General features: G+C 42.5%; 1 protein-coding gene across 4 annotated transcripts in view; it reads left to right on the forward strand.

Annotated features, from left to right (window-relative positions):
* The window catches only part of CDK17 (cyclin dependent kinase 17), a 226,138-nt gene that overhangs the window by 96,447 nt on the left and 113,740 nt on the right, over nt 1-15,951 (forward strand). For all 4 annotated transcript variants that reach the window (XM_077265524.1, XM_077265527.1, XM_077265528.1 and 1 more), the window contains exon 2: nt 10,457-10,611. In XM_077265524.1, coding sequence (XP_077121639.1) covers nt 10,494-10,611 — 118 coding nt within the window. In that variant the 5' untranslated portion in view covers nt 10,457-10,493. The remainder of the gene's footprint in view (nt 1-10,456; nt 10,612-15,951) is intronic.

The following is a 15,951-nucleotide window of genomic DNA, read 5'->3' on the forward strand; positions in this document are numbered from 1 at the left end:
ATGACAGGTTACTTGTTTTCTATTTTCGGTAAAATTACTTTAGTTAGAATTTTGAAACTCTAGGTAATCCTCAGATATATAGTTGTTAGTAATTTCCAGTTGTTCATATATTTCTATGTTATAGGCATTTCGGTATAACAACCATTTTTTGGGACTACCCCATATTCACGCACCTGGGGCCTTTTAGGCCTGTGTGCAAATAACACGGAATAACTCAAATAAAAATTTCAACATTTATTTTACAATTGCAAGGTAAGGATGCATTCCAACTAGCGCTGGGGTCTGCCAGGAGGGGATCCGTAATGGATCTGACCTCCTGCTGACCCCAGCTAAGGCTGGCGGAATCCCGCCATTCCGGCAGCCTTAGCTGGAGTTACCAGGAGGTCAGATCCATTATGGATCCCCTTCTGGCGAACCCCAGCGCTACTGGGAACACAGCCTAAGATGTGTATATTTCAAAACATAATTATGTGCATAAAACAACAAAAAAGTAACACGCCAAATATAGGCATTCTATATGCAATTTTTTAATGAAAACATTTTTTGGTTGTAGCAAACTTGGTGCAGGAATATTTATTTGTAACTTTACATATTCCCCCGACAATTCTCGCATATTATTTTTTCGGCTGAATGTTCCTCGCATACATTTTGTCCGCAAGTAGAAGAGAAACACTCTGATTTTCTTTCCTTCTTTGCTGGACAAATACAGCAGCGCTTTCTTTTTTTTTTCTCTTTGCTCTGGATGTTCCAGAAAGCGTATTCCACATCGGATCATTGCCTCCGTAATTTGCCTTGATAAGCATATCATGCTGCTTCTCTCCATCATAGTAGGCATCAGAAGTTCATAACAAAGTTCTGTCAAAAATAGACGTCTCTTGTCTTTCCTGTTGGCATGGAATTTTGGATTAGTTTGACAATAAACAATGTAGCTATTGAGCGCTGACACATCAAGGATATTGGAAAAAAGGGCAACGGGACAACGTTTAGTCTGCCTTTTGCACGAATACTCTCCAATCATTTCGTCCATCTTGTCGACACCTCCTTTTGTCTTATTACAATGCAGTATGATTTCAGGTTTTTTTTTTCCTGTCATTGGTGTCAATACTTCCATCATGATGCATTGTACTCAGTAATATCACGGATTTTTCTTTCTTGGCTTTATAAGACACCATCGTTGCTTGATTGCAGAAACCGAATACACTCTCGTAGATTGTTCGCTGTGCATTGTGCTTCATGATTGGAGGAATTTCGCAGCGGTTTGGCCTCATAGTACCAACAAGTGTAAGTTGCTTTTGAAGCAAAAAGTTGGCCATTTCAGAATTGGTAAAGTAATTATCCATTGTAATATTTTTATTCTTTTTTTTTTTTTTTCTTATTTTTCTTATTTTTATTCTTTTTATGTTGTCATGCAGAATCCACACTCTTCCCAGCAATAGCAAACTCATAAAAGTTCTTCCCCAGCAACAATACAGACAAAAAGACTGAGTATCACATGTAAACCTAGTACAGGCCTAAAAGGCCCCAGGTGCGTGAATATGGGGTAGTCCCAAAAAAAGTTGTTATACCGAAATGTCTGTAACATAAAAATATATGAATAACTGGAAATTACTAACAACTATATACCTGAGGATTACCTAGATTTTCAAAATTCTACCTAAAGTACTTTTACAGAAAATAGAAAACAAGTAACCTGGCAGGCCTGCGAGGCCCCAGGTATGCGTGCTAGGGTTTTAAACACCGCAGATTTTCTTGACCTGAAAACAAAGGCTTTTCTTGAGTTCATGCATTTCTATTATTGCCCTGTAACGCTTTCCACAATATTGTATCTTTTTTTTTGTACATATAATAAAATCTTTATCTATACATGTCTTTACACCTTACCACTTTAGAACAAGCGTCATAAACCTCCACCTCTGTAAACCTAGTCACTGATTATTTGGTGAATGCATGCAGCTAATTTCTGGATATAAAGCAATTTCCATGTCCTAGAACTGTTCTATAGCGATAAACAAATGAACTGGCGTGTACTTAGCTTAATCCTCACTGCCAATATATTGCTGGACCTTTGTATGTTTTTCATGCATGTTCTGCAGTCACTTCTTCCGTTTCTAGTCACGTTTTTTGTGCTTGTTGCCAGTGATCTTTATCAGCCAGATCTACAAGGAAAATACTGAATGGATTTTGAGCTAATGGGTAAGTTCTAGCTCAATCTCCAAAATTCCCAGTGTCTTTCAAACACTGTCGTACCCACAAGGTTATTGCTATCGGAGGACACTTCAGGAAACATCAGTGGTGCATTTCCTAAAGCAACTTTTTTAGCCACCAAATTTTGTATTAATTGACCAGTCACTACTTTTAGCCAAAAATCCTGAAGCTGTAAAAAAATGTAACTAAAGCTGGAACATTTACACAGCAAGCTGTTTTGCCATTGCTGTGCACCATGTTCATTGTTGTTCTAGCACTCTTATTTAGCTGGGTTCCAGGCGAAATCACCCTGAAAAAGTATCAACTACCTGACAACTGACTTTATTCCTAAAATTTACTGGGGTTTTAGTGATTACTTACCATCTCGATACCTTTAGAAATCTTCACTTCATTCAGAGGTGGAACAAGAGTTTGGGCTTGTCTCATGAAAACCAACATCCCCAAAATGTATGAATAAGCCCCAATAATGAAGCAAAAAACAGCCGCGTACGCTACCCTACTACTAGTGACGTTCCTATAATTTTAACAGCACTAATTGGACACCCAATGCGAAGTACCCATACAACAAGCTGGAATATTTTGTCATGGACGACTTGGAAAGTGTTGGCTGGCAGTTTATTGGAGATGTTGTGCAATGCGATTTCCTTGAGTCATAAAACAGTTTACCGTATGCTTGTGGACAGCTCCTACACCACTTTGAAGAGTGGGTGCAGCATAGCATAAAGGTGGGGGGTGAGAGGTCATTGGCTTAGAGTTTATCAGAAATGATGCATCAAATGCGGTGTAATTTACTACAGATGTACTCTAGTCCCTAACTGGAGTACACTGCTTACAACATTGCATGGCAGCTGAATGATATGATATAAAAGGGAGTCTAGCATTAGGTGTCTGCTACCATGCTGATGGAAGCATGATGTAGAGGCAGAGAGCCTTATTCCAGCAATGTATCATTTACTTTCCTGGGTGCTGCTGGCTTTATTAAAAACTGTTTTATCTGCTGCTGATCTCCCAGTTCTCTGAATGCTGAGCTCTGTGGTACCCTGCTCACACCAGTGATTGGCCGCTTTCTGCATATGCACAGTGTACACAGAGCGCTGTTAATGAGTGGTGTTTTGCAGGCCGGTACTGATAAAGCACTGATACATTGTTGGAATCATGGTCTCTGCCCTACACTGTCCCGCTCTCGGAATAGTTCTATGAAACCTGCTAACATTGTTTTTAATGAATTTGGAGCATCTTACTCCTGTGCTCCCTTCTTGAAGACTCGTGTACAGATCGGCAGTCTTCATGAATTGGGCTTTTGTGTTTTTATTTGCTAGGTCTGAAAGGCAGTATATAGCCCACATGCAGAATGTGATGCAGCTTCATGTTCTGGCTTCCTACTTACGGTACTGGATACTGGATGATGGCTAAATCTGCTATTCTTTAGTAGCTAATGAGTGTTTTCAAGTACCTAATTAGAAAAATAATTCCTGCCATGAATTGTGGCATTAAGAAATGAATATGCTGGTGAATTAATGCAAGTCAGCGAGCCACTCAGGATGAATTAGCAAATTTACATTACATCAAAGGGAAATGTGCAGTTTGTCCGCACACAAGCCCCTGCTGAGGAGATGATCAGAGCAGGGAAAAAATACTATTTGGTACAAACAAGTGCAAAAAGTGCTGACTTTAGTAACCAGACTCCCCTGCATGAGTCCCACAGGAGATCATCATTTATTCATCATTTTTACTGATTGCAGTTGTATTTGGACAGCCATGGTAATGGTGGTGTGCGTTTTTCATTCACTCCTTAATATTATGCTGATGTAAGATCACTAATTTGTGAGATCTGGGTATTGATCATGTCACCTACACATTAAATACTGTGCTCAGAGTTGGCAGCCAATTTTAATTGAACTGGTAATGGCACATAACGCGATGTCCAGTGCTCCAAAAACATGACTGTTTTCTTGTAAAACAGCGCCACATCTGCCTAAAGGCTGTGAATAGTATTGCAGTTAAGGGCCATTAACTGTAGTGAAGGAACGCGCTGTAACGTCAGGAGTGACACTGTTTTTAAAAGAAAGCAGTCATGTTTTCTAGTGCTGGGCAACCTCTCTAACGCTATCTTCCATGCCTGACATGTCCGAAGATGCACGGGATGGTATTTTGTTTTTGTGTGTGTGTGGCCAACTGTCCCAGTGACTTCACATAAATTTATCAGAAATGTAATACCGTGTACCCATGTACAAAGCCACTCACTATATGTATCTACACAAGGAGAAAATTGAGTCCAAATAGCCAATAAAAATCTCAAAATTTTATTTTAGCAAAAATATTGAACAGAAAAAATCAAATAAACAAAAATCATAAATATATATAACCTATACAATACATGGGTCTTTAGTTGCTGGATGGTTAAATCCACAGGTGCACAACTAGGGCCGACGAAAAGGACAGGATGTATACACATATGGGGTGCAGCCACAGGGCATGTCATTTAGTTTACAATGGACTCTAGTATATCATATATACACAAAAGAGTGTGTCATAACAGTCTACCACAGTATTAATGTAATAATCCCCGTGCCTGGCTGCTTACCCCATCATTAATACGTTATCATGTTAAGTAGAAAGTGATTAATTACCCATGTTGTTGGTTAGTCACGCCCCCTGAGGAAGCAGTATTTTGAACGCGAAACGCGCGTCGGGGTACGTGGCCGAGGCAAAGGCAGGACTAACCAACGACATGGGTAATTAATCACGTTCTACTTAACATGATAACGTATTAATTATGGGGTAAGCAGCCAGGCATGGGGATTATTGCATTAATACTGTGGTGGACTGTTATGACACACTCTATTGTGTGTGTATATATGATATACTAGAGTCCATTGTAAACTAAATGATATGCCCTGTGGCTGCACCCCATATGTGTATACATCCTGTCCTTTTCTTCGGCCCTAGTTGTGCACCTGTGGATTTAACCATCCAGCAACTAAAGACCCATGTACTGTATAGGTTATATATATTTATGATTTTTGTTTTTGATTTTTTCTGTACAATATTTTTGTTAAAATAAAATTTTGAGATTTTTTTATTGGCTATTTGGACTCCCATTTTCTCCTTGTCCCAGTGACTTGTAGTTTTCAGTTTAGAGCGGGATACTGTACAGCAGTTGTAGAAATCTTTTGCAAGCTCTTAGTCTGGACAGAAAGCGATTGGCTCCTTTCTTTTTTTTTTTATTGAGCATATGACTGTCCTTAGTGTCTGACGCTCTTCGTGGTGCAGTAATGTCCGAAGACTGTTGTGACTGTAACACATTCTTTTATTTTGTGTAATTTGCTCTGTTTTGTAGGAATGTGATGACCTGGTGAATAGAAAGTCTTTGCTGGATGCTTCAGATGTGCAGGACTGTGCCTACATGGGCAGACCGGTGAAAAAGTTGTACTGTTAGGCCTGTTTCTCACATCAGTTTTTAGCCGTCAGGCACAATTTGGCTAATTTTGAAAAAAAAAAACAGATTCGTTGCAAATTTCCAGAAAGTAAAATGCGTGATTTGTGTATATATATAAAAAAAACAAAAACAAACGGATTCAATCATTTCACCTCACATTTCATACGTTTTTTGCTGGATCAGACACTCTGCGGTTTTTGCCAGACAGAAAAAAAACATTCCCATGTACGTTCTCTCTAAAAACTAACTTTGGACGGATCCAGCAAAAAACGGGTGAAACATGAGGCCATCGGGCGCTAACACAAGCCTATGAGAAAAAAACGGATCCGGCAGCAACTTTTGCCAGATCCGTTATTTTTCAAAATTCGCCGGATTGTGCCCGACAGCAAAAACCTCATGTGTGAAAGGGGCCTTACTTGAAAGGTTTATCTTAACGCCCTGGGCTCTGTACAGGGATTGTATAATTATTAAAGGGAACCTGTCACCACGTTTTTGGAGGATGGGATAAAAATAGCGTTAAATAGGGGCAGAGGTGGGCATTACATTAGTGTGTTTGTTATGCGTTTATTACCCACCTAAGTTGCCGAAATACCTTTGCAAAGTCTCCGTTTTCGCCTGTCAATCAGGCTGGTCTGGTCAAAAGGGCGTTGTCTTCCCCCAGATTTTGCGTAGTTTTCCGTTGGTGGCGTAGTGGTGTGCGCATGCCCAAGGTCCCGAATCCTCTGCCAGGGGATTTAAAAGAGCGCGCTGTTCGTTTTCATTGGTGATCGGTGGGCGCGGCCATCTTCCTTTGGCCGCGCGTGCGCAGAAGCGGCGCTCTGCTGGCCGCGGCTTCAGGAAAATGGCCGCCGCGATATCCATCTGCGCACGCGCGGCATCCCGCGGCCATTTTCCTGAAGCCGCGGCCAGCAGAGCGCCGCTTCTGCGCACGCGCGGCCAAAGGAAGATGGCCGCGCCCACCGATCACCAATGAAAACGAACAGCGCGCTCTTTTAAATCCCCTGGCAGAGGATTCAGGACTTTGGGCATGCGCACACCACTACGCCACCAACGGAAAACTACGCAAAATCTGGGGGAAGACAAGACGCCCTTTTGACCAGACCAGCCTGATTGACAGGCGAAAACGGAGACTTTGCAAAGGTATTTCGGCAACTTAGGTGGGTAATAAACGCATAACAAACACACTAATGTAATGCCCACCTCTGCCCCTATTTAACGCTATTTTTATCCCATCTTCCAAAAACGTGGTGACAGGTTCCCTTTAAAGGAAAGTATATGGGATGTGCGGACAAAAAAACCTGGTGTATATTTACTTGTGGCCATTTTCCTCTTTTCTTGTTAATGAACATTTTTATACAACGTACTGCTACTATAAAATGCTTCAGATTTTCTGCCTCAATATCCGGGTAGAAAATCTCCAGCAATTCTGGTGTGCGCATTGCCTTTCAGCCTTGCTACTGTAATATACTTTGAACAGTATGACCGTGTCCTCTTCAGGGAATTTAGGTGAGACAGTAATATCTTATGTATGGCCCATTATCTGGATCATATACTGGGTTGCAGATTTGACACATGCACATAATGGTATATTACAGACAATATAGAATCTGATCTGAGGGGTAGGATCAACCTCCCACACCGCATATATGGGCATGCTTGGCATTAAAATGTAAATACATTGATGCCTTCAAATCATCTTTTGCTGTATTCCCGAGAATTAGCATTTCCAGGCAAATGCCATGTTAAGTCTTCTGGGGCATGACAGAGCACTTCCTAAGCCTTGGCCTCCGGAGGTTTTGTCCACCAGCCTCTTTCACTTGTTTGATGGCTCACTATATGAGATGGAGTAGCAAGCAAGGAAATCGGATGGTGCTCTGTCAATCAGACTAAAGAGGCTGAAGCTGGGTATGGGAGCAACTTCAGGAGGCTGAGACTCAGGAATGCTCCTTTATACCTGCAGCACTTATCACCTCATTTGCATATGAATGAAAATGCTCATTTCTAGGGACTGCAGCAACAGATAGAAGATAATAAGGCGTTACTTGGTTTACATTTCAAAGATCTGTGTGCCTGCATCTGTGGTTTGGGGGGTTGATCTTGCTGACAGATTTCCTTTTTAAGTAAATTGCATCAACTGATTACAGCATCGGAGGCAGGAAGTATAGAGTAACCGAATGCCAAGGTCACTGGTGCAGGAAAGAAATATAGTGTAGACTGAGGACTCTCAATTCAAAAGGTCACTGGTGTAATGGTGCAGGAGCCTGGCATCATCAAAAAATTGGGTGTAGTGCACCCCAACATATGAAACATGCGGAGAATGACTGCGGCGCCATCTTCTGAGCATTAGGGCAGCTTTCATCATCACTTCTGGCATGGGGGACTTTTTTTTCACTGTCATCGACATTTCATGATGGCTAGTGCTGTAGTGGCCTGCTTGGTACAGGGAGCTCTGTCTCTTTCTGTATTTTGAAAAATTGGGTGCTAGTCTTGGTTTTCTGCTGCGGCCAGAATGAGCTGTAACGGTTTTGTTGCTCTCCCAGCCTGTGTTCTTGGCAGGCAAGGCATTGTATTCTGGGTTTCTCGATCAGGCTGCTCGCTCTAGCAAATAAGAGTATAAAGGAGAATTGAGAGTCAAAACTGGCCAATATAGGGTTACAATTAGTTAAATTTTATTTCAAAAAGATCAAATGCATAAAAATACCATCAAGTAATAAATAATTATATAACAACTAGCAACTACATCCTAAGTACATCAAAACAGCTTTCCAGGAAATGACAGGACACAGGTAAATGCAAAAAACACTACTTCCCAATCATGTGCATATCAGTAAATACTATTCCACATATGGGACCTGCTATCAGTGGCAAGCGGTGATTAAACCAAGTAGTCTGCTATAAAGTGCGTTGTCTGCAGAAATCCCCACACATCATGAAGCCGTCATTATTAGTATGAGGAACAAACATGATTAAATGGATTTACCCATGTGTGTGCAGGCGTCCTGTGTAGATCCTGGATCGCGAACCCCAACGCGCGTTTCGCGTGCAAGTCTCGTCGCTTCCTCAGGGGGCGTGGCTTAGTGTGGATCTCACTGTGGTTTAAATAAGGCTTCCTTCCGATCATGTGATTGTGCGATTGTAAACAAGTGCGCATGCGTGAAGCGCTGACGCCTGCCCCGCACTGCGCACCAAGCCTCAATCCCCTGCAGGTCTCGGTCACGTGAGCGGGCAGGCGCCACACCCACATCACGCGACCCGGGACACTGAAGGAGAGAGAAGGCGACGCGCAGCCGGCTACAAGCATCAGCGTACTATACATTAAGGTGACAGTGCCTATAAAGTGCAATAGTGAAAGCAATTTGCCATATAGCTATATGGTTATATAATCATATTTGGGGAATAATCTATATATTATTACCGCATAAACTGAATATTTTAATAAAAGTGAAATTAATATATAATGAAACAAACAAGTACCAAATGTGCTAAATGTGTATTATGATGATTCATAATATATAATATGCCATAAATCATACCTCATAAATGATACCTAAAATAGCATGTATGATGATCATCAAATAAATATATACATCTATAATAATATATAGATTATTCCCCAAATATGATTATATAACCATATAGCTATATGGCAAATTGCTTTCACTATTGCACTTTATAGGCACTGTCACCTTAATGTATAGTACGCTGATGCTTGTAGCCGGCTGCGCGTCGCCTTCTCTCTCCTTCAGTGTCCCGGGTCGCGTGATGTGGGTGTGGCGCCTGCCCGCTCACGTGACCGAGACCTGCAGGGGATTGAGGCTTGGTGCGCAGTGCGGGGCAGGCGTCAGCGCTTCACGCATGCGCACTTGTTTACAATCGCACAATCACATGATCGGAAGGAAGCCTTATTTAAACCACAGTGAGATCCACACTAAGCCACGCCCCCTGAGGAAGCGACGAGACTTGCACGCGAAACGCGCGTTGGGGTTCGCGATCCAGGATCTACACAGGACGCCTGCACACACATGGGTAAATCCATTTAATCATGTTTGTTCCTCATACTAATAATGACGGCTTCATGATGTGTGGGGATTTCTGCAGACAACGCACTTTATAGCAGACTACTTGGTTTAATCACCGCTTGCCACTGATAGCAGGTCCCATATGTGGAATAGTATTTACTGATATGCACATGATTGGGAAGTAGTGTTTTTTGCATTTACCTGTGTCCTGTCATTTCCTGGAAAGCTGTTTTGATGTACTTAGGATGTAGTTGCTAGTTGTTATATAATTATTTATTACTTGATGGTATTTTTATGCATTTGATCTTTTTGAAATAAAATTTAACTAATTGTAACCCTATATTGGCCAGTTTTGACTCTCAATTCTCCTTTATACTCTTATCTGTATGAAGAGTCGCCATTTATGTGCTACTTATAACTGACGTTTTATTCTTCCTCGCTCTAGCAAATGTTGGACTGTATCTAACCTTTTTTCGTTTATGATGCACTTTGTCATTGAATGAGATTTTAAATGGGTCGTGCTTAATGTAAGTCTGTAAACCTTGCCCTTAATATGTGTGTGTATACTTGCTTTTAATTAGAGGCTTGGTTATGACTTCATTGGCTACGTCTACTGGACGGCTTTATTGACTTGTAAAACTTGTGAAAATCGAGCGTGTCTTGTCTTATTCTAAAATTGCACATGTACTAACATTTTTGGAGATGACGGTAGAATGAATTTGATTTTTGTTTTAACCTTGCAGCCCATCTAATGGTTTTTTTGGTCGTCTAAATGGCTATCTTTCTTTTACAGGCTTCCTTGTGCTGTGCTCATTTTTTTTACCTGAACCATGAAAAAGTTTAAGAGGCGACTTTCACTAACCCTGAGAGGCAGCCAGACAATAGATGAGTCTTTATCTGAACTGGCGGAGCAGATGACCATAGAGGAGAACAGCAGCAAAGACAACGGTAAGTGCAGTTTTGTATGGCGAATCTTTTAAAGCGTTTCCTAGTATGTATGGGAATATGTATTTTTTTTCACATAGTATGTGTCATATTCTAATTTACTGTCCAGCTTGAAATCAGAAATAATTTAATTCTAAAAGATTCATATGAAAGTGTATCTGTCACAAGTTTTCATATTACAAACTAAAAAAGAAAAACCAGTGGGGTACAAATGACCTGGGGGGATATATTACTAATAAAAAACAGAAAGGCAGAACCAAATTGCATAATCCCCACTAACAGGTCATAAAACTTAGAGGTTTTCCACTACTAGGACAACCCCTTTTTAATCAAAATGTTTGGCCCCCATAAAATAATAAAGCCTATACTTGCCTCTCGTATCAGTGCCGTTCTGCAGTGTCAGGACACGCTCTTGTGCGGTGTTGTGACACATAACGCAGGGTCCCAATCAGCGCTGGCACTACTTTCTTTGCCTTTGGACAAATCAATCATGAAAAGGATGGTACGGTCTGCAGGTGAACCTGGACTTCCCCTCTTCATGTTTGATTTGTCCAAAGGCGAAGAAAGTGGCTCCAGCGCTGATTGGGGCCCTGCATTGTGTCACAGCAACGCATGAGAGCTACCAGGTAGAGTGGGTTCAGACACCGCAGTGCCGGCGTGTGAGGGAAATACAGGTTTTATTGGGCACAAGCGAGGGTTATAAGAAGAAGGTGCCGAAGTTTTGAACAATTTCTTTAACTTTTAATAAAGATAAATTAAACAAGGGTATTACTGGTAGCAATTAGGGGCAGATTCTTTTAATCAATTCACTAATATTGCCCCCATCACACTCTACCCCTCCACCGGACCTAACCATCAATGTCAATGGCTGCTCACTTTCCCCAGTTCCGCATATGCTAGGTGCCTTGGGGTGATCCTCGACTCTGCCCTCTCTTTCTAGCCACATATCCAAGCCCTTGCCTCCTCCTCCCGACTCCTACTCAAAAATATTTCCCGGATCCGTACATTCCTTGACCAAGAAACTGCAAAATTGCTCTTGCATGCCTTCATCATCTCCCACCTCAACTATTGCAACCTCCTACTCTCTGGACTCCCCTCTAGCACTCTTGCACCACTCTAATCTATCCTAAACTCTGCCTCTCGACTAATCCACCTGTCTCCCTGTTATTCCCCAGCCTCTCCTCTCTGCCAGGCCCTTCACTGGCTTCCTATTGTCCAGAGGCTCCAGTTCAAAACCCTAACTATGGCATACAAAGCCATCCACAACCTGTCTCCTCCATACATCTGTGACATGGTCTCCCGGTTCTTGCCTACATGCAAGCTTCGATCCTCTCAAGATCTCCTGCTCTACTCCCCTCTTATCTCTTCTTCCCACAACCGCATACAAGAATTCTCCCTTGTTTCCCCCATACTCTGGAACGCTCTACCCCAACACATCAGACTCTCGCCTACCACGGATACCTTCAAAAAGAGCCTGAAGACCTACCTCTTCCGACAAGCCTGCAAACTGCAGTGATCCTTAGCCTGCTGAATCGCTGCACGACCAGCTCTACCCTCTCCTAGTATCCTCACCCATTCCCTGTAGACTGTGAGCCCTCACGGGCAGGGTCATCTCTCCCCCTGTACTTGTGTGTGCCTTGTATTGCTCATGTTTATTGTACTTGTCTATGTATGCGTCTTTTTCACATGTAAAGCGCCATGGAGCTATAAACATGAATAATATGTCCCCCCCAAAAAAATTATTCCACCGCATACACGGCTTCATTGGGGAAGGAGAACAGTAGCTGTGATGACCACCGTCTAAATGTGACAAGGCTCGTTAAAGGGAACTTGTCACCCCCAAAATCGAAGGTGAGCTAAGCCCACTGGCATCAGGAGCTTATCTACAGCATTCTGTAATGCCTAGGCCTAGACTCAGGATGGAAAATGCATGGGCCCGATTCATCAGGAGTGGTAATATTCTCGCCAGCATTGATGAGGGGGAATGCTTCTGATTCATTACGAAGCACATGCCTCTTAATCATTCGGAACCATCTGACAAGTGGTGTGATCCCCTCCACAAATTTTACTCCAGTCGGGGACTGGAGAAAGAGTTCTGGTTTAAGAAACATTACAGCTCGTCATGAGTTCGACAAGCTGTTGTGTTGTGCCCTTGTTCCGCCATAGCTCTCCCCTTATTGGTGAAGCTGGTCAAAACTAACATGATAATGCGAAAAGTTAACATTTTTGCACAACTCCTGTTTAGCGCAAAAGTTTTGACTTTTCAGACTTCTCAAAGCAATTAACATCTGGCCATAGTTTGGGGTCCAAAAGCTCTAATGCTCTTCATGAGTTTGCTAGGACTGTCAATAACCGTTTTGCTTGTGTAATGTTAAGGATGCTGTTGTCAGGAGACCTCATTGTATCTCATGGTACTGGAGATCTCGGTGCCATCTGTTTATGGAACAATTATTATGCTGTTTGTTAAGGACAACTGACTCTGGTTTATCATTGCTGAGATGTTTTTTGCATAATTTTAAAAGTAGGTTCTTCTATTAAAATCTAGATGATGTAAGAGACTCTGGGAAGATTTAACCCCTTAGTGAGCCAAATTTTTGAAATCTGACCAGTGTCACTTTATGTGGTAATAACTCTGGAACGCTTCAACTAATCCCAGTGGTTTTGAGATTTTTTCATGACACATTATACTTTATGATAATGGTAAATTTAGGTCGATATGTTTTGTGTTTATTATTAAAAAAAAGTATCAGGAATTTGAGAAAAATCTTAAAAAATGTGCATTTTTCAAACTTTGAATGATTATCCCTTTAATCCAGATGGTCATACCACAGCAAAACCTTAATAAATAACATTTCCCTCATGTCTGCTTTACATCAGCACCATTTGTAAAATGTTCTTTTATTTTGTTAGCATTTTTAGGGAGTTTAAAAATGTAGCACTAACTTTTCATGTTTAAAGGGAAATTTACAACATTTATTTTTTTAGGGACTTATCCATGTTTGAAGTGACTTTAGGGGTCCTGTATATTGGGAAACCCCCAAAAGTGATACCATTTTAAAAACCACACCCCCTGACATATTGAAAACTGAAGTCAGGTAGTTTATTAACCCTTCAGGTGCTTTTCAGGTATTAATGCAAAGTGGCATGACAGGAATGAAAATGTGTATTTTTACCACCTAAATGCTGCTAACTCCTGAACAGATTACATCAGCTGTCAGACTCGTTGTACAGGTCGCTACAGGTCGCCGCATCGCTGCTGCGTCGTTGGGAAGTTCTCACTGTTTGACATCTCACCAGCGACCACATAGCGACGCAGCAACGATCCCTGACAGGTCGTATCGTTGTCGGGATCGCTTTAGCGTCGCTAAGTGTGACGGGGCCTTTAGGCCGCTATTTGGCCATGAATTGCCATCGCAAACATCGGGACCACACAATCCTGATCTGAGGGCACCAATTGGGATAAAGAGGAAGCCCCCACATTGTAGTCACTATTGACAGCAGCATCTAAGGGGTTGAACAGATTTGGACAGTGCAAACACTGATTGTGGCTGATGCAGCAAGTTGTCAGCTATAGTGTACAGCCCACAGCTGCTGGATTGTCACCTGTATGGGGAAGATAGTCTCTATCTCGAGTCAGTTAAAAGACGTATTGGCTGTCATTAAAGGGTTAAAAATAGTGGTGAAATTCTGGGTGTAAAAAGGGTATCTTTCATTTAATACATCTTTTGAAGATTTCTTAAAATCTTTATTTTTGGTAAGTTTTACGTAAAGGAGTTTCCAATGAACAAAGCTTATTTTAATCCATAGATCTTGGGGAAAAAATATGTTCAACAATTAGATGTTTAAAAAAAATAATGCTCATGTGCTATAATAATCTTATAAATGTGCCTCTGCTTTGTACTGTCTGATCATACCTCAGCTCCTGGGCAGGGGAGGACGCCGTTTTTTAAACAATATTTTACTGGGCAGCACGGTGGCGCAGTGGTTAGCACAGCAGCCTTGCAGCGCTGGAGTCCTGGGTTCTAATCCCACCTTGGACAACATCTGCAAAGAGTTTGTATGTTCTCTCCGTGTTTGCGTGGGTTTCCTCCGGGCACTCCGGTTTCCTCCCACATTCCAAAGACATACTGATAGGGAAATTAGATTGTGAGCCCCATCGGGGACAGCGATGATAATGTGTACAAACTGTAAAGCGCTGCGTAATATGTTAGCGCTATATAAAATAAAGATTATTATTACTGCACAGAAAAAATGATTTGTGACCCTGTGCTGTCTGCACACTTTTAGGCCATGTTCACACTTTGCGGTTTTTACCGCGGAACCGCGGCGATTTTGATGCTGCGGGTCCGCAGCAGTTTCCATAGCATTTCCATTTACATGTAAACCCTATGGAAACCGCAAACCGCTGTGCACATGCTGCGGGAAAAACCGCGCAGAAACGCAGCGGTTTAAAACCCCGCAGCATGTCACTTCTTTGTGCAGAATCGCTGCGATTCTGCACCCATAGGAATGCATTGAACCGCTTACTTCCCGCATGGGGCTGTGCCCACGTTGCGGGAAGTAAGCGGTTAATGTGCGGGTGGTACCCAGGGTGGAGGAGAGTAGACTCTCCTCCAGGCCCTGGGAACCATATTTGGGGTAAAAAAAAGAATAAAAATAAAAATAAATCATGTTATACTCACCTCTCAGCGCTGCACGCGGCCGGCCGGTCAGAGTTGCTGTGCGAACAGGACCTGCGGTGACGTCGCGGTCACATGACCGTGATGACGCCCGGGTCACATGACCGTGACGTCACGAAGGTCCTTCTCGGCACAGCATCTTTGGAACCGGAGCGCCGCGTGCAGCGCCGAGGAGATCCGGACATCAGAGGGTGAGTATAACCAATTTTTATTATTTTTAACATTACTATTGATGCTGCATATTGCTGCATATGCAGCATCAATAGTATAGGCGGAAACCCGCAGCGGAAACCGCGGAACAAACCGCAATAAATCTACAGGGATAACCGCAGCGGTTTTGCCCTGCACATTTATCAATTCTGCTGCGGGAGAACCCGCAGAGGGACGCCGCAAAGTGTGATCGTGGCCTTAATGTACCTTCACACGAAGCGACGCTGCAGCGATAGCGACAACAATGCCGATCGCTGCAGCGTCGCTGTTTGATCGCTGGGGAGCTGTCACACAGACCGCTCTCCAGCGACCAACGATGCCGAGGTCCCCGGGTAACCAGGGTAAACATCGGGTTGCTAAGCGCAGGGCCGCGCTTAGTAACCCGATGTTTACCCTGGTTACCAGCGTAAAAGTAAAAAAAACAAACAGTACATGCTCACCTGCGCGTCCCCCA

This window comes from Ranitomeya variabilis, chromosome 5 (assembly GCF_051348905.1).
Source record: "Ranitomeya variabilis isolate aRanVar5 chromosome 5, aRanVar5.hap1, whole genome shotgun sequence".
Classification (NCBI taxonomy): Eukaryota; Metazoa; Chordata; class Amphibia; order Anura; family Dendrobatidae; genus Ranitomeya; species Ranitomeya variabilis.